We start from the raw sequence: 24,532 nt of genomic DNA, 5'->3' as shown, positions 1-24,532 counted from the left end.
GGGATGAGATGGATGGGCTGAATGTTGAAGATGAGGACTGTTCCTTGCTCCAATGCTGAGGTCCACCCTTCGATGACGGCTTCCCTCTAGGTAGGAGGTAGGAATGATGACTTATATGCTGAATATGCTGCCTATGGTGCTGAATATGCTGATTTGATGACTATATGCTGGATGAACTGCTGTCCCACTGGCTTTCCCTTGTCTCCTGGGAAGGAAACGCTGAAGGGAATGCTTGGAACTAATGCGATGCTATCTGTACACTGAAACGCTGATGTACTGATGCTGAACAGATGACGAACTGATGCTCTCCTTGTTGCCTAAGAAGGAAACGCTGAGGAGAGGATGATCAATGCGTTGCTGATCTGAGATATGCTGGACTGAATGGATGTGCTTCTATATATATATGCGAACATGATGCTGGTCGGCCAGCCTTGCCGCTCTCGGCCAGCTCCTCAATGCTCACGACCTGCCATAAATGCCCTGAAGGCTGTCCGCTGCCCATAATGTGCTGTCGGCTGGTCATCATGTGCTGTCGGCTGGTGCTAACAACCCCGACCTGATGCAACTAAATACCTTATATGCTTATGAAGGCTAAGGTACTGATGTTGGTGCTGAAACACCCCCATATACATGCTTATGCTGATATATGCCTGAATAATACTTAGATGTCCTGTTTAGTGCTTGATGATGCCATGCCACTTGTACACCTGATGGGTGTGCACGTGACATTCCCCTTTGCTAAACTGTTGCTAGGTGGTATACCTGGCAAACTTTCGACTCCTCTGGTGATCCTTCTCCACTGAAACCACTGCCCCCTTCTGACTTCTTCTGCCGGGATTGAGGTCGACTGTAGGAGTTGAATCCTTTGAACCAAAGACTTGTCTACTGCGGGAACTGAATGGCAAATGCTGCTAAAACTGCTTGGAAATACCTGAGTCACCCTTGACCTGTCTGTGGAATCCTTTGACCTACCATCTCCGTCGTTCCTGAAACTCTGAACTTTCTGAGGCGATGTTGGAGCCAACTTCCGTCTTCTTCTGTGGAAGAGAGCCCCCTGCTGCTGCTGCCAGTTGAAGACCAAAACTTTATGCACTCCTTTGATGATGGATGTCATTCTTTCCCAGAGAATTCATGGGTAAACATGTATGCCTTGCAGATGCAAGACTGTCTACTAAGATGTCTGCTATGCAAGCCATGTGCAACCCTATATGTTGTGCAAGAATGCAGATGGATGGGTTACTAATGCATACCTAAGGGAAAATCCCTAAGGGAGGCCTGCAAGATTTTGAGAACTAGGTTTAACTGTGCGGAAGCGATTAACATGATGTCTGACTGAATGACTGATGGAATGAAAATGATCTAAGACTGGTTACCCTGTAACGCTCTGATACCAATGTGACATGTGAGGGATTGACCGTCGTAAACACAACCTTAGGCTAACTAAACTTCACTTAATGATGCTTAAGAGATAGACAAATAGTGTCAATGCAATGCAATGCAGCTATATTAGATGAATGGGTTTACAATGAGATCTAAATAGATCTATGATGCTGTCCTAGATGGAGATCCTTCTCGGGATGAGCTGGATGGGCTGAATGCTGAAGATGAGGACTGTTCCTTGCTCCAATGCTGAGGTCCACCCTTCGATGCCGGCTTCCCTCTATGTAGGAGGTAGGAATGATGACTTATATGCTGAATATGCTGCCCATAATGTGCTGTCGGCTGGTCATCATGTGATGTCGGCTGGTGCTAACAACCCCGACCTGATGCAACTAAATGCCTTATATGCTTATGAAGGCTAAGGTACTGATGTTGGTGCTGAAACACCCCCATATACATGCTTATGCTGATATATGCCTATGCCTGAATAATACTTAGATATCCTGTTTAATGCTTGATGATGCCATGCCACTTGTACACCTGATGGGTGTGCACGTGACAGTAATCTAGTACAAGAGGCCCTCTAATGTGAGGTGACTCAGTAGTAGACCAGCGAAGAAGCAAAGACGAAGTCAAGGCAACAAGCTCAATAGTTAGGGGGTTGTTTTTGAAACGGGTTTACTAAAAGTTTCAAACACGTTTCAAATGGGTTACGTAAAATCAACCCAGAGTTTCCTACAAGTTTCCTACTTACAAGTTTTTGCATGTACAAAATTTCAAATATATACTGTATAAAATATGTAAAAATAACACTGAATGCATAGAATATATGGAAACATGAATTTGAAGCCTACATGTAAGTTGTAACAATTTACAAGAGAAACATCTTTATCAAAATAGTCAAAATTTTTAGACGTTGGATTTGGGGCAAAAAAAAAAACAAGTCAAAAAAAATGCATAAAAGAAACACGTTTCCTACAAGGAAACGTTTCCATGTATCCTACCCTGAAGGAAACGCGTTTCCTGGCAACTATGAATGCAATGTTGCTAAGTAAGACTGGGGGCAGATGTGTGCTGCCAGAGAGCAGAGTATTGTTGATGTGGCTATAGCAATAGGGACAGAAACACTACTGCAAGAGTGTCGATGATGTGGCTGTATGTAGTCGGGCTGCTGCTGTGTGCAAGGGGTGGAGTCGACGACTGATAAATGATGGTGATCTTCCTCGTCCTTGCATTGGGTAGTCAGATCGCAATTCTCCAAAGAATTAATATAGGTGAATAACTCCTCCTTGCAAAAGGGAAGGGGGGGGGGGGGGGGGGGGGGGGCTCAATGGGTAATTGGAACCCAATATTGTGTCCTCTACTTCTCTTCTATTCTCCTCTCTCTCTACTCTGCGGATTGGATGCTTAAGATCTCACCACATAAAGGTATAAAGAAGGCCCTGTTGTACGTTACCATGATCAACCTCAATGCATGTAACAAGCCCTTATGTACATCCCGCACTTGGATGCCACATGTGTAGCGTGAACACACGAAAGCGTGAACAATGAAAGAGAGAGAGAGAGAGAGATAGAGAGAGAGCGGACAAGATCACCTTGATTAATTACCAAGAGGTTTACGATGGCAATACATAGCCAGGAGCTGGCGTTACAATGTGTTTGGAAAGGATGAGTACAATGGGGGCCTTTAAATAGGCATAGGACATGATTGCCCTACTCACATGAATATCCCACGACCTATAAATCCTCCATTACCTATAAATGGTGAGAGAAAAAAATACACATGCGCCTATACAAGGCCAGTTCCCACACTAAGAGATGCACAAATTCTAACACCCCCTCTCCAGCTCAGTGTGCAAAAGTTTGAAGAAGATAACCTAATAAAGATGCAACCATGGACACTCCAGTTCTGTAGATATCGAAAACACCTTGGGAAGAGCACCTGCCAACCTGGCTCCTCCAAACAAAATGCCACCCTGAACAGCAAAGAAATATGCTTGGCTCCAAATTCCCAACGTGCAGTGAACTCCCAAGTATAGAATGATGAGTTGTCGACACCCATAATCTCCCAACAGTGAACTGTGAACACATCACGTCCCAAAACTTGGAACACATCTAGTCCATAATCTCTGCTACACCGAGCAATGAATTTGAAAAGCAATCAATCCATAGCTACCAAAGCTAACCTTGTCTTGCCAGATTTTCCATGCTTGTAACTCCGACTTACAATTCCCATGCACCAAAAAATGGAGCTGCTAACAACCCCCTCTCCTACCCACAAGCCTCCTTTGGTTGGAAGCATATGGGGGGAAACTATCTGTATGACTAGAGAAGAACACCATCTCGGGCCGGACACACCCTAGGAGCCCTAGATGAGTCACTGCAAGCATGTGAATCACTGTCTTTGCCCTTCTTCTAGGATGAAGACTTGCCCTTGCCCTTGTCCTTCTTCTTGGACAAGTAGTCCTTGGACAAATGTCCTTTCTTCCCACATGAGCAACACCGGCTCGGACCTTTCTTCTGCACTATAGAAATTGCCTGATTCTGACCATTAAGAGACATCTTGACCTTACCTTGTGAAACGAGGATGGACTCTTCTTCCAAGAGAAGGGAGCTCAGCTGTCCGACTTGCTTTCTGTGACCTGGCACCGCAAAGCCTGAGAAACCACATCGTACTCTGGAGGAAGCTTTGTAAGGATAAGTGCAGCCAACTGTGTAGAGGACAAGGCTGCACCCATTGCCAGCAATTGGTCATGTATAACCTTGGCCTTCATTAAAAACGACTACATCAAACTACCAAAAAAAATACCAAATGTAGAATTGTTCTTGCAGAGTAATTGCCCTCATCGCGGAAGCTCGTGCATAGAGATCCTCCAACTAGGACCAAACTTGATGTGCACTAGCGAGAGTTTGCACGGCCGGTGAGACCTTTGTAACGGTCCGCACAAGCACCGAGTGCACCTTTGAATCATGATCCTCCCAATCTTGTAATTCCGCAAGGAATTCATCCTCCTGATCCTTGGTTCAACGTCTCCTCAGTGTCAAAGGACGCTCAAGCATCTTCTCACTATCCTGAACAATCTCCCACATACCCTTATGAATAAGCCAGACCCACAGATTCAGCTTCCAATGAGCATAATTTGTCCCATCAAGCTTGTCCTCCTTGTTCGTGCAGGAGGGAGCCATATCCACAACAACAACAAACGCCACCAAAACACCGCCAATCTCAACAAATTCCCTTCTACACCACCATTTTAGGTCATGTATAGGTCAAATGACTTACATTTCTCAACACCTCTTCCGAGAGGGATTCGGACCACTCACACGGGTGATACAATTTGAGGATCAGAGGTGATTGGGCATGTACTTGATGGAGCTCAGACGACTCAGGAATGTAGTGTTGAGGTAGCATGCTGAGAGACAGCCCAGGCTCCGACAGGACACCTTACAGAGGGCCATCTCAGATTTCTTTGTGGTACACACATCCACATTGAAATCCCTGCCCACAACACTTCCTCTACTACGACATCAGAGCCCACCACCTACCTATACCCACGCTCCAGCTCCACGGCCCATAGGAGTTCTTAGCGAGAGAGCTCAATCCATTCTACGAACCAGACATCCCCGACCCAAAGCATCAAGACCCTCCACCACACAGAGATAGATTCGTGAGGTTCTCCGCCGACAGAACACGCTCCCATCATAGAGACAGGACATTCACTCCACCATCAAATCGGTTCTGGCCGAGGCGGGTATAGTCATTAGCTAATCACAGCATATCTCACTCTACACAGGATCATCTGTTGATCACATGTACTGTTAGATGTTTTCATTTTACTTTTTCTTTCAGTTTTCCATGGCTCAGCATATCCATGGTACCATTGTATTACTCTTGGTCTCATAGGCCCTTGGGGTCTTCCGTAGATGTTAATATAACTTTCTTTCTTTCTTTCTTCTCATCCACCTCCTCTTTGCTCCTTCCCTCTTCTATTTCTTCTCAATCTCTTCCTTCACCCTCCTCCTTTCTTCTCTCTGGCTAATACATCCCTTGTTGAAGCGCCAATTCATGCCAATATTATCCAAACCATTTTGCTTACTTCCTTATGTATCTCAAAACTAAAGCTTCAACCACACACAGACAAGCACACCTGAATTTGTTTTAAAGCTGAGCATTCAATGCAAGTCTCTATCTCTCTAAATTCTTGCATGATAGGTGTCATCATTTGCTCGAGACTCTGCTGGTGATCACTGCGAAGATCCAGCTTACAACCCACTATGATAACAGGCACTTTCACCTGTAATCAACAATCTGAATTCAGTATACCAGTAGCACAATATTACTGAATTACAAGTGTGGTGGCAGGAAAAAACCCCAAAAAAAGCACTTACACCAAGTTGTCGTAGTTCAGGCAGCCAGTGAGTAGATAGACGGTCGAGAGTTTCTGGCCTATCACATGCATATGTGAGCACGACTGCATCAGCCTTTCTGCACTCTGCCTCCAGCTTCCCTTTGTCCTCTGGTCTGCCAAGCCAACAATAACGTACAGTTAAAAAAAAATGGACATGCAAAAAAAGAGTAAGGTACTGCAATGACAGCATGCTAGAAACTAATAGAAACCCTTCAAATCACAGGGGAAGCTGCCCTCAAAGCCTGATTAGAGTCACAATGAATTGGCGAATGGCCCTCAGGAGACAGACCATACCCCCCGGAAACTGGGGAATGGCATTGGCAGTGATCCATTTTCCACCTGGGAAAATGGTCAGCCCACAACCAATCCTGTCAGCACGGCAGCATCTCAGGAACCTAGCTCAAATCGGGCTTTCATCGTCAGCTTTGTGTTAGACTGTTCCAGAACAGCTAAGGAGTTGGCATCAGGTAGCATAACCCCAGTTGAACAGCCTCGATTTGCACTGCGTTGACTGACAACCATGACGATTGGGGACCCTAAGATCTGAACAGGACTGTATAGCACTGAAAGGAAACCGAGAACAGTATCACCAGGGTTAAGTAAAGGAATGGTTGGAAACCTAGCAATGTGATTAGGGTTAAATATAGAAATGAATGGACACCTCAGCAATGTGATTAGGGTTGAATGAAAAGTGAGGTCTGCCTCTGATTATGGCTTCGAATCAGATTAAGGTTAAACCCTGAGACTCTGGTAAAGTACACGTATCTAAGCACAGAAATGGAGACCCTGATGAGGTTTTACGTACCGAAACGAAGAATTAAGGAAACACAATCTAATTTTTGTCTTAAAAGTTAACCGGGTTAAGTACACGATTAAAGTTAAGCACGGGAACGATAATTATGGCTTCGAATCAGATTAAGGTTAAACCCTGAGGCTCTGGTAAAGTACACGTATCTAAGCACAGAAATGGAGACCCTGATGAGGTTTTACGTACCGAAACGAAGAATTAAGGAAACACAATCAAATTTTTGTCTTAAAAGTTAACCGGGTTAAGTACACGATTAAAGCGGGAACGATAATTAAGAAAACGCAGTAAAGGGCTCGGGATTTGACCTGGACGAGGTGTCGATAATGTTGAGGGGGACTCTGTCGGGGTAGAAATCGGGAGGGAGGCGGGTAGGGGGCAAGACGGGAGAGATAGTGCTGGGGAAGGAGTCGGTGGCCACGGCGATGATGAGGCTGGATTTGCCCGTTCCGCCATCGCCCCCCACCACCACTCTCACGCTACTGATGCTGCCCGGTCCCCCTCCGCCTGCAGAGCTCGCCATAGCCCACCTTCTTCTCGGAGACTTCAAAACCACCACAACGTCAGCAACAATTACAATGTTTTACACAGACAATAAGCCCACACTTTCTTTTTATTTCTTAGGGCACGCCCAAGCGATCCCGTGTTGCCGCGAAACAAAATAGATATCTAGCCTCTAGGGTTAAAAAACGAGCACAAGCCTAGGCACCACCACTTATTTTCAAGTACGTGACCCTCATGTTGAGGCATAAAGTTTTGCTTGTATGCATATATGCATATGTGCATACATATGTGTGTGCGTACATAAGTGTGCATATGTGTGTGCATCTATGTATATGTATATATATGCAAGAGTACGTGAGAGAGTGTGTGTGCATGTGTGTTTTTATGTGTGGTGTGTGTGTTTGTATATGCCTGCGTGCATGTGTTTATGTGCGACTCTCTCATATAGACGCATATTTGTGTGTCTCTCTCTCACATGCATTCTCTGTGTCTTTGTCACGTACATATGATTAGGAGATGGTTAGGGGTACAAGCATTAACTAAACCAGCAAGAAGCAGCCTATAGTGGTACTTTTTTTCACAGAAGTTAACTACAAACAAGAGGCAGCTTGTTTTACTGCTTGTGAAGCAGTATGGCTAAGGAGGATTTTACTAGACATGGGAGTTTAGATTAGTGGGACTACAGCCTTGTAATGCGACAACCAAAGTTGCATGGCTATTGCCAAGAACCCTATATTTCATGCTCGAACAAAGCGCATTGAGATTCAATATCACTATATGTGAGAACTGATTGAGGATGAGATAGTGGAGTTGGAGTACTATTCTACAGACTAGAATTGTGACTACATCTTCACCACCAAGGCTCATCAGCTCACTTGGCATCTTCATCGACTTAGCGTTGGGCTAAGAACATAATCTGTCTTCAGGGAGACATTGAGGGGGTGGTGTTAGTATACACTCAATCAATACCCACCTCCCAGCACATGTATCTCACATCTATATTTGGTGCACATTTATAAAAACCCCCATTATGAGGAGAAGCCATTAGTGGAGGTGTCTTTGGCAGGAATCCCGATTTACATGCCGATGGGGTCGTTATTGTGACCATTGATGGTTAAGAGATGATCCAAGGGTGCAAGTGTTAACTAGGGCCTGGGAGTGGGAGCTCTCGACCCCGATGGTATGGGTTCATTACTTTCTCTATCCAAAGTCTGCCTAGATCACCATCTAAACTCTACTTGAGAGTGCATGGGTGGATAGCACCATCACATTGTACCTATCTTGAAATTTTAAATTCTCTATCTATTGCACTTTGTTTTACTATCTATCTTTTCACTGTCCTATATTCTTATATGGTATCAAAGCTTAGGTGCTTTTACCATAAGTATTGCATAAAGTTTATGAGTGATGACTTCTAGCTTGGTTGTTGTGATGCTGCACTAGTCCTATGCATTCATCACTAGCCTTCACAAAAGGCAAGCTTGATGGAACAAACTACACTTTCTGGAAATTCAAAATCACTGCCATTCTAGACTCTTATGAGCTTCTAAAAATTGTTCTAGGAGCGGATGTAGAACCAGTGGAAACCCCAGAACCCAACAACAACATGAACATACTTCCACCAAATAATGCTACACTTCTTTAGACATGAAAGAGATGCAACACTCATGCACTTTGTGCCATTATTCGCCAGCATAAGTGATTCTATTCTTACTCTAATTCAATACACAACTAAGGCATCGGAGGCTAAAGACTAGTGAGGAACTAGCCCGGAGGTGCATTCGAATTCCACAAAAGTACAATTGTGGTACTAAACACTCGGGTTAGAGTACCACCTCTAAAGTACAATTGTGGTACTAAACACTCAGGTTAGAGTACCACCTCTAAAGGCAAAGGCATGACATCTTCTGATGACAAGAAGAAGAAGCCAAAGAAGAAGAAGTTTCAAAGGAGCTGCTATTACTGTGAGTGACAAGAAGGGTCATGTTGTCAAAGACTACAGAAAGAAGCAAGCTAACAAGAAGAATGGCACCCTAAAGTCCTCATAGAAGGGAAAGGAGTTAGTTTAACAATGCTAAGACCGAGTTGGAACTTTGGATCACCATTAAAGAAAAAAGTATGCTCATCTGCTCAAGCTCTAGCTGTTGGTGGTTCATGAACTTTGGATAGTGGAGCATCCCAACACATGACTAGTAAAAAGGGTTGATATAGTTTCTGGAAACCTCTGCAAGAACCCATCAGTGTTGTTGTTAGGAATAATGCTAAATGTCTATCTGAAGGGTTTGGAAACATCTCTTTTGTGGCAGCTATACAAGTGAAGAGAAGAAGCTATGAGACGTACTCTATGTACCTCAAATCAAGAGGAACTTCCTGTAAATTGCTCTGCATGAGAGATTGTGGACGTGAAGTACGCTCCAAGAAATATGAAGTAAAAATTCTAGATGTTGTTGGTAAGTTAGTCGGCAAAGGAGTAAGGCATAATAATTTGTATTAACTGAGTGCCCTTACAAATGACAACTGTAGATAAGAGCATGAGCAGGCTTTGGCACGAGTGATTTGGTCACATCGAATTTGCAGTGCTGAAGGAGTGTAGAAAAAGGAAATGGTAGTAGCTAATTTTCTTACATTTTCACAATTGTAGGAACCATGTGAGGCTTGCATGATGGGCAAGCAACAGTGCAATGGAGCATTTCTATAGGAGAGCATTTCCACAGGAGAGCAACAATAGAGAAAAGACTCCTCTAGAGCTTGATGCATGCTAAAAGGGAAAGGACTACAAGGCTCAAGTAGTAAGCACAATAGTTTACATCCTCAATCGAAGCTACACAAAGGCGCTTGAGGGTATCACACCACAAGAGGCTTACTCTGGTAAGAGATCTTCAATGTCTCATTTTAGAACATTTGGTTGTGAATGTTATGTGTATATACCAGATGCATCCAGAAAGGAGCTTAACGCCAAAAACAAGAAGTGTATCTTTCCTGGATATAGTCAAGAGTCAAAGGCTTACCAACTCTATGATCCAAAGGTGAAGAAGATAATCACTAGTCGAGATGTGGTGTTTGTGGAGCAGCCACACTTAGTGGAGGAGATAGGTCCATCCACTCTATCCTCATCAACCGGAGAAATAATCCACCATGAGCCCAACCCACAAGCCAAATTTACTCTTAAGAAGGAGGAGTTTTCAGAGAATGAAGACTTTCACACACCACACCAACCACCACATGGAAAGCCACTTCCAAAATGGACACAATAGCACTTTGATGAGCGCAACCCAGTACCTGAGATGCTAGAATCTTTAGCGGATGGACCACGTAGATCAAACAAACTAGAGGAGCAGAGAAGAGCATCTAATCTCATTATCAACATGACCTTTATGGGGCTGAGATAATGGAAACAGTGAAGGAGCCAGTCACCTTGGACAAAACCTTAGCACATCCAAAGTGGAAAGCTGCAATGCAGTCTGAGTATGATAGCATCATAAAGAACAACACTTGGAAGCTACTTGACCGATCACCAAATAGAAAGGTAATTGGTACCAAATGGGTTTAGAAAGCTAAGTATAAAGCTAATGGCTTACTTGGAAAATACAAAGCTAGGTTGGTTGCATAGAGATTTTCATAGGTGGAGGGTTTTGAGTTTGCTGAAACCTTTACTCCCATAGCTCAAATGATAGCTATCAAGGCGGTACTTGGCCTTGGCTGCTCATAAATAGTGGCTAGTTTTTCACATGGATGTCAAATCAACATTTCTGAACGGGCATCTCAAGAAGGAGGTATATGTAGCTCAATCACTAGGGTTTGAGATGCCCATTCAGAAATGTTGATTTGACATCCATGTGAAAAACTACACTATTTATGAGCAACCAAGGCCAAGTACCACCTTGATAGCTAATGCTCACATGATAGCTATCAAGGCGGTAATTGGCCTTGGCTACTCATAAATAGTGTGACTAGTTTTTCACATGGATGTTAAATCAACATTTATGAACTGGCATCTCAAGAAGGAGGTATATGTAGCTCAACCACTAGAGTTTGAGATGCCCTGATCAAAAAATAAAGTTTATAGGCTGAAGAAGGCATTGTACGAGATGAAAAAGGGCCCTGCTTACCAAGTTGGCATGCTTCACATAATTTATGCATACCATCAACCTAAAACTTTAGCAAACCTACAACAATATTTTGGGCCTGCATAGACTTTAGTCCCGATGTGTATTCACATCACCGATGCACTTGTGCCATATGTCAATATCTGCAATGACACCTATTCCATGCGCAAATATAATTGCCTTTACCTCAGGCGGCATGTTCACATCTAAAGTAAACATCCTACGTAGCATTTCTACTACCCTTTACAACCAAGCAACACTGATTTTTGAAGTCTTCCACAAAATATCCTTGAGGATTAAACCTCACTTGCACACCGTACTCAACCATCTGTCTAATAAAAACGAGGTTCTTTGTAATATTTGGAACATGAAGTACATCTTCCAACAAGTACATTTTGCCATCCTGTGTAGACAATGACACCTTACCAACATGCACAATGGGATGCTGTGCGCTTTTGCCGCATCGGTCGTAGCTGGGGACACCGTATGCGAGCCGTGAATGGGTGCAAGCATACAACCAGGGAAGGAAGCTCAAACAGAATGCAAAGGGTGTGTCACTCACTGCTCAACCGCCGCCTTGAAGGATTCCCGCGTCGCAGCAGTGAAGAAGGAGCCGCCGTCGCCTCTCTGCCGCCGTGCCGCTACACAGTGCTCGATCGCTCTCTCACTCTCTCTCTCTCTCTCTCACACACGCAGGAGAAGGAAACCAAAGAGATAAGGCAAGAGCACTCTTGTATTCACAACACATGAGAATGAGGATTTTAGGGTTACATTTGACTCTTATAGGTGACTTGGTCGTTCACACTTGGGCGCCCATACATGGCCGGCCAATCCTAACCCTTATCCTACTGATATTCAAGGTGCGCCTCTCATCGGCGATCACCCAATCCCTTTATCCTTAACATATGGTGCCGACAAGCCCGGCCCATGACTCAGAATATTTAAATTAATGACGTAAAACATAGTACGTCTCAATGTCCGCCATGGGTTAACATGCCCCCCTTCCTGATGTAGATTCCATCCTCGGAAGCTATGGTATGGTAAGCTCGATAGGGTTGTTGTGGTGGACCGTCTGCAAAACAGGGAAGTAGAGTGAAGGTATGCTGGAATTCAAAAGATATAAAGTGTATAAATTCAAGCATGTTAGACCACAATGGATGTTGCTATGAGAACTTAGTTTAAGGGTCACATGAATGAGCTAGTATAGCAAATTAACAGGAGTTTAAAATTATTGAAAGTAAATCAAGAGTTAGCAAGGTGTCAAAGGTTAATCAAGGTTTATAATAACTGGCCTAAGTCAAGGAAAATAACCAAGCTTAATAAATAAACAGATGACCACACTGTGTCTACTCTAAGAACAAGTAGTTACCACGAGCCTAGGGACACAAGAAACATCAGAGTTACAGGAGCCTTTTGCCTTTATTTTTTTATGCACGTGACAATTTTTACACTCAATAGCGACCTTCCTAAGGCAAAACTAACATCGATCCTGGTACCATGTTTAACACAAGGCATTATCCAGGAATCTATTAGCTCACTTTAGGCAAGGCTACCCCCTACCAACCAAGGCATCGATGTGGAGTAGAATACTTCTCGCCTACCAAGAATCAATAAGGCGATAGGCCAACATTAAAGCACATCATAGACTTTTATTGCCATTTATTGTAAGCTCTCTTTTTTTTTTTTAATGATTTCTTTTGATCTTCGCTCCTGAACTATAATTTGTCTTGCATCCTTTCGACAAAGGGGTAAAAGCTATGTCCTAGAGGTCAACACACACATGGCCAGGTGTCAAACATTAAGATGGTTTGACCCTAGACCTAAGACAATCATATTCCAAGGTTAACTAAAGACGTCATGCATTCTCAGGAATATATCCAATAAGGTTAAGCTCATTAATGATTTACACTAGCACGTCAGGCAACTTCAAAAACTAAGTAGTACATTGACAATTTCCATGTGGTCATGCATTATAGTTCATGCAATTAATTGAACAGTAAAAAATTAAAGAGAGTGGGCATGGAAGAATTACACCTGAAATTGGAGATCAAGTTACTGAAGAGGATACGGTAAGAGGATGTTGTAGAGTCTTGGCTCTAACCCTAAGGCTAAGCCTCTATCCGCATCATCCAAACAAATAAAGTCAACCTCAGTAGTGCCATGAGTTTCATCCGTCCATTCATCATTGTCAGATATTTCCTTTTCATTTTCCCATCCACATAAACTCATCAAGAATGTAACCATGCGAGGATAGTCATCTTGTGGAAAAGGAAAGCATTGGGCTATCGGGGATATGTCCTCTACGGAGTAGGGGTCAGTCATGGTCAATAAGCGAATTAGCCATTCTAATTCCTCAATATTTTCCTCCCTGGCTAGTACATCTATATGATCCCATTCAATTTCAATTACAGGATAGCACATGTGAAATATCTGAGAAAGGTACAGATGATACCTCTCATCAAAGGTGGGAGTGGATGAAGTGTATGATGATCGTGCATCTGCCATATCTGCAAACACAGATATAGCATCAGTCGGTTTATGACAGGTCAATCTAGTTCTTGATTGTATATACGGATATTTCTGCTCTTAACGTGCTCTTGCTCTTTTTACTATTTTTTGTTTTTCTTTTCTTTGTTTTTTTAAAAAAAATGTATGAAGCTATATATATACATCCCCTTGAATTTGGCAATTACATGGTCAGGGGAGAAGGCTAAGGAGGAAGCATTAGAATGTCGAGCGTGAGTACATGTCCCCCTTTCCTTGGGTAGATCATATTATTTGCAATGATGTTGCAGCCTCTTGGAACCAATTTGTCCAGCGGGTCATAGGTTGTGATGTGGGCAGATAGCTTTTTATGACCCTTGTGGCCACATCCAATTGCAAAGATGGTAGTGTACGCTCCCATTGACGAATGGAGGAAATGGTTTCCGACGATACTATTACAAGGGGAGGCGTAGACTCATCGGTCTTTTGTTGGGTGTTGACAAGAGTAGGTGTAGAGCATGTAGAAACTTCTATATGAGTGTGTGCCTGGCATGAGGAGCTAGAAGCTTCATGTGGCTCCCCCCTTCCTGAGCTAGGTGGTAATGATCTATAACGTTTGGGAATCCAAACTAACTCTGGAAGAAGTGGTGCGGAGCACTCTATTACCTTTCCCTTACCACGGTCTTGAATTGTCATTGGGGTGGCAACAATTGGTTTGCAAGGTTTTACAGGTGATGTAGAGGGATTCAGCTTATGTTTAGGGACCCAAATCTGGTCATTCCCCTCGTAGTACCCTTGGGCTACTAATAATTTTTTAGGGATCCATCGCGATATTACATTGCCCTTTCTCGGGTGGGTAGCTGCTTTCCTTTTACGAGGCTTCTTGGTGGATGAACGAGATTGAGCAGGGGAAGTAGCTGTTAACGAAGCTTTTGGGACCCATTTGTATATACTCTTTGGCATAGTAAGCGGAACCTTAGAGACCACCTTGCATGTTTCCACTCTTGGCGTTAAAGCGTTAGAGGGATGGCAAACAATCAAAGATGGTTTTGCCACTGGGCTTTGTGATTTTTCATTATCTAATATTTGAGTGGATGACTTAGGTGCGGGATTTTGAGCGGTCAGACCTAGTGTTGGTTCTTGCGTTGTGACTCATCTAGTTGCCCAATCGATATTGCGCTTGGTGGCCATCATCCATTTGCACCCTAAGTTTACAGTCCCTTCCATGGTACCCGCAGGCATAACCAAAATGTTGGTACTCTCGGCTTGGCCATTCGCTTGCGGATAGTAAGGAGTAGATTTATGATGGGATATCATGAAATTTGTTGTGAGCTCCTTAATCACGTCATTTATAAAATGCGTCCCATTATCGCTCACAAGTTCAAAAGGACAACCGAAGTGTGTGATTATATTTTCAAAAAGGAACTTGGCTGTTGTCCTTGCATCTGCCTTACGTGTTGCTTTCGCTTCAGCCCATTTGGTCATATAGTCAGTGGCCACAATAATATAGCGAGATTGTGTGTTTCGGGCCGCTGGGCTAATTGGACCTACAAAGTCTAAACCCCACTTTTCAAATGGTTGGTTTACTTTGATTGGATGTAGAGGCATCTAATCTTTCCTCTGGGGTTTCTTGTATCATTGGCATTCATCGCATCCCTTCACAAAGAGTGATGCATCTTGGAACATAGTGGGCCACCAATACCCTGATTGTAAGATCTTTCGCGCAGTTAAGTCTCCTGAGAAGTGACCACCGGCTACGCCCATATGTGCCTCTTGCAAAATGTATAGATACTCATCCTCTCGGGCACAACGCCTAAGAACGTCATCCTTTCCTCTTTTATAAAGAGTCCCGGCTATCAGGCAATAGGGTTCGCATTCTTTGATTAGCTTTCGAGCTAGATCTTTACGAAGCTCCTTGGGTGGAAAGCCATTAACCAAAAAGTTAACAATCTTCTCACTCCATTCAGGCATTGTCTCCACCATGAACAGGGAAGTGTCAGGTAAGTCATCATCAACCCCCGTAGGAGCCTCACCATTAGGTATGCGAGATAAATGATCAGCCATAACATGTTTTTTGCCAGGTCTCACAACAACAGTGAAATCAAACTCAAGAAGAATCAATAGCCATCATGTGATTCTTCCTGTGGAGCATGGTTTGTTTACTAGATACAACAATGCTTGATGATCCACATAGAAAACAAACTTGGTGGCAAGGAGGTAATAACGAAATTTCCTTACTGCATATATCATTGCCAACCCTTCTCGCTCCGTAGTGGTGTAGTTCATCTCAGCATCATTCAACTGGCGACTGGCAAAGCTAATGGGGTAGTCTAGCTTGTGTTCTCCAGGTTGAGTTAACACACACCCAATAGCAAAGTTTGATGCATCAATATGCACATGGAAGAGTAAATCCCAGTTAGGCATTCTCAAGATTGGAGCACTCGCCAAGGCTTTCTTTAATAGCTCATAGGCACGGTCACATTCTTCGGTCCAAATAAACTCGATGAGAAGCTTATACAATGGTCGAGCTATCTCGGCGAAGAAGAGAATAAACCTTCGATAATAACCAACGTGGCTTATAAAGCGTTGGACTCCCTTGTAGTTGGTGGGTGGTGGCAGTTCCAGAATGACCTTGATTTTACTCTCGTCCGTGGAAATCCCATTTTTGGACACTATATGCCCTAAGATAACTCCGTGTTTAACCCAGAATTGGCATTTGAAAGGATTCAAGGAGATGCGATATAATCTACACCTTTCAAATATTTTTCGTAAACACATCAAGTGCTCATCCCAAGAGGAATGAACATAAAGATCATCTAAGAAAGCTTCACAAAAGTCCCTTAGATATTCCTTAAAGGCCGTGTTTATCAATCGTTGGAATGTTGCAGGTGCATTGGTCAAGCCAAAAGCCATGACGCGAAAGGCAAACACTCCAAACTCCGTGATAAATGCTGTTTTAGCTTGGTCCTCGACTGCAATTGTGATCTGATTGTAACCCGAGTACCCATCTAAAAAGCTATATGCCTCCTTGCCTGCCACTCTTTCAAACACATGTTCAGAATATGGCAAGGGGTAATGATCCCTTCTGGTGGCTGCATTAACCTTTTTGAGATCAACGTACACTCTGAGTTTCCCATTCTTCTTTGGTACGATGACTATCAGAGAAACCCATTCTGAGTGCTCAATAGGGTATATGAATCCACATTTTACAAGCTTTTCAATTTCCTCTTGTACAATCTTTGCGTACTTAGGATTCATTGGGTAGGGACGTTGCTGGACTGGTTTAGCAGTGCTAATCATTGGAATCGTGTGTTGCACCACCGAGGGTGGAACACCCTTCATATCATGACATGTCCAAGCAAATATGTCCTTGAATTCTTTGAGAAGCTTCGTAAGTGCAGCTTCTTCCGCCTTGGTGAGGTCTTGAGCAATAAAAACTGGTTTAGACTCCTCACCCGGATCTGCAAAGTCTATCTCCTTAACTACCGCAGGGCCATCGTAGACACCGCTACTCCCATTGGTAGGCGTTCGTTGGGCTTTTGTGTAGACCACTTTACGTTCCCCTGTGGTGGTAAATGATTTGAAATGCTCGGGTGCGGGGTGTAAGTCTACTGGTTCTTGTTGTGCCAGGCTTTTTTCTTTTAATTCCGCTTCCTTTTGTTGCTGAGCCAACTCTTGGTTTTGCCGCCTTCTTGCAGTACGACTTAGTTTCGACTTCTCTTTGATTTCTAATTGGGCGACGTCATGAGGTTGCGGAATACACCACATGACACTTTGGAGGTATTGTCTCCAATTATCCGCTATCTTCCCGATGAGCATCAATGGCTCCTACATAACTAAGCCATTCTGCGGTGGATCTCTTCTTGTTTATTGCAGTTCGTACATTAGCTCGATAGCGTTGGCGCTTATGTCTCGTTTTCTTCTTACCAAGTTTTTGATTTTTGTTTCTATCAGATTCAGACTCACTTGGTCGATCTTCACTTTCGGATGAACTGCAGGAGGTCACTGTCCTAGGCCTTGAGCACCTTGCTTCCACATTTGGGTGAATATTTGATTCATCCCCCCCATCAGGCTCAGGGTCAGTTTCTTCTTGAGATTCATACTCAGAGTTGCATTAGTCAGAGTCTTCGCTACTTTCAGTGTCAGTGGAGTTTGCCACTTTCTCGCCATCAGGAGTCAAGTGCATAACACCTATCATGTTTATTGGCACTAACGGTGGCATATCTTGCCCCTCAGATGTTACCCAACTTGTGCCTCTATTTCCCCATGTGTCTATGGTTGCCGCTAGGTGTACCCAATCCACGTTATCCGACTCAGTCATACCCGGTAGGACATCCATATAAGGAGAATCTTTCCCATCATCAGTCTCTTTTTTGCATGTATAGTAATACCTTAATGGGGCGGAGTGAATAGTGGTATCCGATCGATTATCAATGATAACCTTGCTTCCTAAAGGATGTGCACGACCATTCTCAAGATCAACTCGAATGACAGAGTCCTGGAATTGTAGATAGACATGGTTTTTCGACCAATCATGCACCATTTGTGCTTCCCTCATGAAAGGACGTCCTAAGATCATTTGATATGACATAGGATGCTTGGAGAAATCCATTACAATGAAGGTATGTCGTACCTTGTATCCCAGAACCTTGATCTTAAGGTCCCTTAACATTCCAATAGGTTTAGCAATAGTTCCGTTTGCCATCTTAACCACTATGTTTGTGACTTCGAGGTGAGGTCTCTCCATAGATTCCCAACAGTTTTTAGTCACAATGCTCACTCCAGCACCACGATCAAGGATTCCCTTTAGAGTTAATCCCTTGGTAGTAATGGGGAGGGTGGCATTAGATTCATCACCTTCAAAGTACTGTCCCAACTTGTTCACAGGTATTTCAACGACCGAATCTTCATTTGGGTTGGGTATCCCAATGTTCCCCTTCATCTTGAAGCGTGTCGGGTCTATCCATATTTGCAAATTGTGGTAGCCCCGCCTTTAGTTCTCCATTGAGAAATGCCCGAAGAGCTAAGAATAGCTCAGGATCTCCGTATAATTTGGATATGATCGTGGTTCTGATTTCAGAGGACATGAAATCCATTAGCTTAGACACATTCAACGGTACTTTTCGAGATATCGTCCCTTGACTAGGGACTGGTGAAGATGGAATTACTTCCTCTTCGATGGGGTCAGGCATTCCCTCACTAAACATTCTTTCAAGCAAAAAGGGTGTTTGCCCACTTCCTGATGTCCTATCCTCACTTTCTTCCCGAATGATACTAGGAATAGCTAACGGTTTATGGTTCTTGTGAGGCTGAACTTGCGTAGGAAACACTGTGTCTGGAATTTCGATTTTTCTCGGGTTTGGCTCCAGTTCTCTTTGTGTTTCTTCCACCAAACCCCTTAAGTGTTGCACTTGTTCAATCTCCTCAATTGGGTTTGGGTAAGTTCCAATCTTTTTCTTGAGGGTTTTTGGCCCACGTGGCTTGTCTTGGGGAGTCTCAGTCAGTTTGGGTGGTTGAGCGGTGAGTTTGGGGAGGGTGGCATTAGATTCATCACCTTCAAAGTACTGTCCCAACTTGTTCACAGGTATTTCAACGACCGAATCTTCATTTGGGTTGGGTTGTAGATCCCAATGTTCCCCTTCATCTTGAAGCGTGTCGGGTCTATCCATATTTGCAAATTGTGGTAGCCCCGCCTTTAGTTCTCCATTGAGAAATGCCCGAAGAGCTAAGAATAGCTCAGGATCTCCGTATAATTTGGATATGATCGTGGTTCTGATTTCAGAGGACATGAAATCCATTAGCTTAGACACATTCAACGGTACTTTTCGAGATATCGTCCCTTGACTAGGGACTGGTGAAGATGGAATTACTTCCTCTTCGATGGGGTCAGGCATTCCCTCACTAAACATTCTTTCAAGCAAAAAGGGTGTTTGTCCACTTCCTGATGTCCTATCCTCACTTTCTTCCCGAATGATACTAGGAATAGCTAACGGTTTATGGTTCCTGTGAGGCTGAACTTGCGTAGGAAACATTGTGTCTGGAATTTTGATTTTTCTCGGGTTTGGCTCCAGTTCTCTTTGTGTTTCTTCCACCAAACCCCTTAAGTGTTGCACTTGTTCAATCTCCTCAATTGGGTTTGGGTAAGTTCCAATCTTTTTCTTGAGGGGTTTTGGCCCACGTGGCTTGTCTTGGGGAGTCTCAGTCAGTTTGGGTGGTTGAGAGGGCATTAACTGACTTGGTTGTGGGGCCGAGGAAGTTTCCTTCTGTTTTCCTTTATTTATGTACTCGCTTGATTCTCCTCCATTGAGCTTCCGAGTGGGTTCCTCCCTTAAGGTAGTGGCTTTGGTCCCTATGGTTTCTATTGAATCGGAATCATCTTCAGGATCATTCATATACACGGGGTCGTCTCCTGTCCCTATGTTAGTCTTTGAACTGGGCTTGGAGCTCGTGGCATTAATCGATCTCTATCGTCGTGTTTTCTTTTTCTTTGCCTGAGTGATTGATGCAGTATCCCTCTCTTCAAGAATGTAGTTTTGATTTTGAAGCATTGACCGTGTAACTACATTCGCGGGTACAACGGGTGTGGTTCCTCGTGCTTGGTTGGTGACCTCAACCAAATTCAATGGCGTAATCTTGGGTGCATTAGGATTATGTGGACATTGAGCGATCAAATGATCTATGCCACAACGATTACATGTAAGTACCGGCATTCCCGATGTGCTCCCTTGATTTGGTTGCATTTGAGTAGCGATCTTCTGTAGCCTATTAGGGCACTCCGCTACACGATGCGGTCCATCACAATCGTAGCATTGAAGAGGTGGTCTCCTCGCCAAGGTATTAAGGTTTTGCCCTCTTGTGGCGAGAGCAACCGCTTGATATACAGGCTTGACTTGCCCGAAATGATCCTCCATGTAGTACTGGGGAATCATTTCAAACGTATCAATCCCATATGGAGCAGTGGGGTCTATCTCCTCTTCATAATCCCCACACGCACTATGTGACTCACAACCCATCTGGTTTATTGAGGTAATCCTTGGATGTGGAGGTTGTGGTCCTAGCACTGGCGGTGGTAACGGCATAGACTGGACTACATTCGGATTCCTTGGAACTATGTGCTGTGACGGTTGCTCGACCGGTTGTGCAGGCATTAGCGCGGGTACTTGAGGTGTGTTTGACCAGGCCAGTGGTGCCTGATTTGCCAACATTCGCTTAAGTACTAGGCAATCTTTAGATTGATGGCCATACTTACCACATGCATTGCAATTCCCATTGAATTTGACTCTGAATGTAGGACATTCACTCGTGCTATGTGGTCCTAAGCACACCGAACACCATTGTTGCTCTCTTCTTGGGTACATATGGCTATTCTGAGGAGCTCGATTACCCCTAAAGTATTCTTGGAGAGCCTTAGTAAGGTCGGTCACAGACATTTCGGATATCTTGGGCTCCTTGGCAATAGGTTTTACTGTCATTGGCTCGTGCCCAGATACTTGTGAACTAACGGATTTTGTTTCTGAAGACACCTTTTTACCTGTGCAATCATCAAGTTGTCTTCTAACTGGATTGCATTGGCAGTGACTGCTTCCCACGTTGTAAGACCTCTAATGACTAGGCCATTGTAAATGTCCTCGTGGCGCAATCCTCGGATGAATCTATCGAGCAGTTGGTTATTATTGAAGTGCTCGTCGGGAGTGTAGCGAGAATTTAGATGCTTCAATCGACTTATAAAGTCTCTCATTGACTCCCCTTCCTCGCGTTCAGCTTTTTGGAGTTGAGATGCTACTCCCCAAAGCACACCCTCACGTATGTATTCTTTCAAGAACAATCTCTTGAGAGTGGGATAGTGAGTGCGCTCTTCAACCCTTAAGGTTCGATACCAATCTCCGGCCTTCCCACTCAAGGTTAAGCCTAAGGCTTTACACTTATGCAGCTCATTGTGCTCTTCCAAGGAATCACACACGTGTTCAAAGACTTCAATGTGCTTCCTAACATCCTCGTTACCACTGAAGTTTTGAGTGAGCTTAGCCACTTGTACTGCCTTGCTTCTAGGTTCTCTCTCAGGCATGCCCCGCATGTTTTTCGCAATGGATCGTCCGATCGTCTGAGCAAACGCTGCGAGATCACCTAGGTGAGTAGGCATAGCTGGTGGAGGCACTTCTGGGATAGCCTGGCTGATAGGAGTTGGCGTTGGTCTGAGTATGTTGGCAAATGACGTAGGATATGATGTATGACTAGGCCTAGCTCCTCTTGGATAAGGGTTGTGATAAGGTGGTCGTGGAGCATACACCATTGGCATACTAAGAGGCGTAGGAGCTACATGAGCATGAGTTGAGATAGGTACATAGGGTCGATAGGCACTGGCACGCACTGTTGTAGGTACTGTTCCACTAGGTAGTGGTGTTGTACTAACTACAGTGGTAACAGGTGCGCTTTCTGTCATGCTCATCATTGGGGTAGGCATTGTGGATTCCTTAATGGAAAGTTGAGCCAAGGTTGGAAAACTAAAGTTACTGCTCGTGGGCTCAACCTGCATTGAGACTCCAGGCGAAACAACATACGAAGGGTCTATGGGACTCACCGAGGGAGTCTCCAATTGTGATAGGGTTGGTTGTTTGGCCTTGCCCGTATCCAAAAACCTCATAGGGCCAGTGGAAACTAGGTTCACTCCCCTATTTTGCCTCTCAATTTGGATAATTCTATGAATAACCTCACATATCATTTGTTGTTGCTCCTCTAGATTAGTGGCGCTAGATGTAGATCGTAGGACTTCTAACCAACCTACATGGTATGTGTAGCCCGTGTATAGGTCAGTTAGAGTCTCTGTGTGTAGATCATATTCCCAATTTTCATTGAGAAATATCCCATCTAGACTTGGTGTGCCAAACGGTTCTCTTGAAGTGGACGCAATGTCACTTCTTATGGATTGGCTTCTAGGGACCTCTACTTTAGGAAGAGCATCGGAAGTTGGTAGCTCAGTAGGGTCCTCATTAAACGAAGTGGGTAGAATATCCACATGGACACTCTTTGGGAGGGTAGGGTCTACATAAGATGTGAATGGTGAATCTACTACCCCTCCTTCTTCATTTACTTCGCTTGTCGCATGCTCAGAGCGTGTAGCTCTACTAAAGGTCTCTATTAGACGACTAAACATGCTAGATCCAGGTTGTGGGGCCCACACTGGCATGTTTTGGCTTGTCTCCTCAGGATTCTTGGTAGGGTGCTCTTCCATGGCTTCTGAGTCAGAGGACGAGTCACTATCCACTATTCGTGGATCTTGGGTTGCACTCCCTTGGGTTCCAGCCGAAGGCCAAGATGCCAACGTGGAGGGATGGTGTGAGCCTGCGTAAACTGAAATGCTTTCTAGTGGCCCAGGCTCTAGCACCCGACCAAAACGTAGATGCATGTGACGTGGGTACCCTACGTGCGTTGGTAACTATCCTTGAAACTCACACAAGTGGTTTCTTAGGTGTTTCGCACTCCGTTTTTACTTGTTTTTAGATTGTTTTTAGATTGTTTTTAACTCGTTTTTGACCCCCTTACTCACCACGGTCAAACTTGGACTAGGACGTGTGATAGCTCGAAACGAGCGTATCGTTCAAAGGGTCCTAGTGTGCTTTACAGCACCGTGTTCGCCTATCTAGAGCTCATGTAGTCCTCAAAACAGTCCGTTTTCCTTGGGGGGAAGGGGCAAAAGCCTATTTGCTTGTGGAGGAAAGGGTGAGGGCTTTATCCCACATGCTCACTTTACTCCTTGGGGAGTGGGCTACATATAGGGCACGACTTCCCATAAGCTCTCACTTGAAAGAAAGCTATGGAGGCTCACTCTCCTATATATATATATATCAAAAGACCGAGATCGAGGCTGAGGCCGGGGCGTGGGTCGTGGGTCAATTGGGATTCTTTCTTTTCAAAATTTTTTTCTCTAATTAGAAAATCTTTCCTCTCCACACGTTTGGTTCTTTCTTTAAAAATAAAATTTAATTTTTAATTTTTTATATTTTTTTAAATTTTTATTTTCTGTTTTTTTTAGATAAGTTTTCTAGGGTTTCTTTAGGGTTCAGCCTTGGCCGCGGCGCAGTTCGCACACAGCACAGATCTGGGGATTCAGAAATCCCCCCCGCACGCAGATAACCAGATAACAGAGCGCACTCCCACACGCGGAGCGAAAAAATAACAAGAAACAGAAATGCAGAATTGCAGAAACAGATTGCAAAACACAGAAACACCTCAACAACAAACACACAGTCGCTTTCCTACAGTGTAGATTAAACTTCATGCAGCAGCCGAGCTGCAAACTGGAGCTTGGTGCAGGGCAATTCCCTGGCAACGGCGCCAAAAATGTGCGCTTTTGCCGCACAGGTCGTAGCTGGGGACTTGCCGGACACCGTATGCGAGCCACGAATGGCTGCAAGCATACAACCAGGGAAGGAAGCTCAAACAGAATGCAAAGGGTGTGTCACTCACCGCTCAACCTCCGCCTTGAAGGATTCCCGCACCGCAGCAGTGAAGAAGGAGCCGTCGTCGCCGCTCTACCGCCTCTCTACCGTCGTGCCGCTACACAGTGCTCGATCGCTCTCTCTCACTCTCTCTCTCTTACACACGCAGCAGGAGAAGGAAACCAAAGAGATAAGGCAAGAGCACTCTTGTATTCACAACACATGAGAATGAGGATTTTAGGGTTACATTTGACTCTTATAGGTGACTTGGCCGTTCACACTTGGGCGCCCATACATGGCCGGCCAATCCTAACCCTTATCCTACTGATATTCAAGGTCCGCCTCTCATCGGCGATCACCCAATCCCTTTATCCTTAACATATGGTGCCGACAAGCCCGGCCCATGAC

The 24,532-nt window shown here is 44.2% G+C and overlaps 1 protein-coding gene across 7 annotated transcripts in view; it reads right to left on the bottom strand.

Moving 5' to 3' along the window:
- LOC147631668 (mitochondrial Rho GTPase 1-like) overlaps positions 1 to 7,344 on the bottom strand; it is a 49,621-nt gene extending 42,277 nt beyond the window's left edge. For 6 of the 7 annotated variants that reach the window (XR_015267323.1, XR_015267322.1, XR_015267326.1 and 3 more), the window contains exons 1-3: positions 6,903 to 7,344; positions 5,770 to 5,902; positions 5,529 to 5,675 (exon numbers count right to left, since the gene is read on the bottom strand). Coding sequence is in view for 2 of the 7 variants with exons in the window: in XM_086808181.1 (XP_086664307.1) it covers positions 5,529 to 5,675; positions 5,770 to 5,902; positions 6,903 to 7,117 (495 nt within the window). In the remaining 5 variants the exon portion in view is untranslated. The remainder of the gene's footprint in view (positions 1 to 5,528; positions 5,676 to 5,769; positions 5,903 to 6,902) is intronic. The other variant, XM_086808182.1, reaches the window with a different exon arrangement.
- Between the last annotated feature and the right edge of the window lie 17,188 nt (positions 7,345 to 24,532).

Source organism: Cibotium barometz, chromosome 14 (genome assembly GCF_041138505.1).
Source record: "Cibotium barometz isolate CiBa-2024 chromosome 14, ASM4113850v1, whole genome shotgun sequence".
NCBI lineage: Eukaryota > Viridiplantae > Streptophyta > Polypodiopsida > Cyatheales > Cibotiaceae > Cibotium > Cibotium barometz.
The sequence above is the reverse complement of the archived record's forward strand: the minus strand, read 5'-3'. Positions and strand labels throughout refer to the sequence as shown.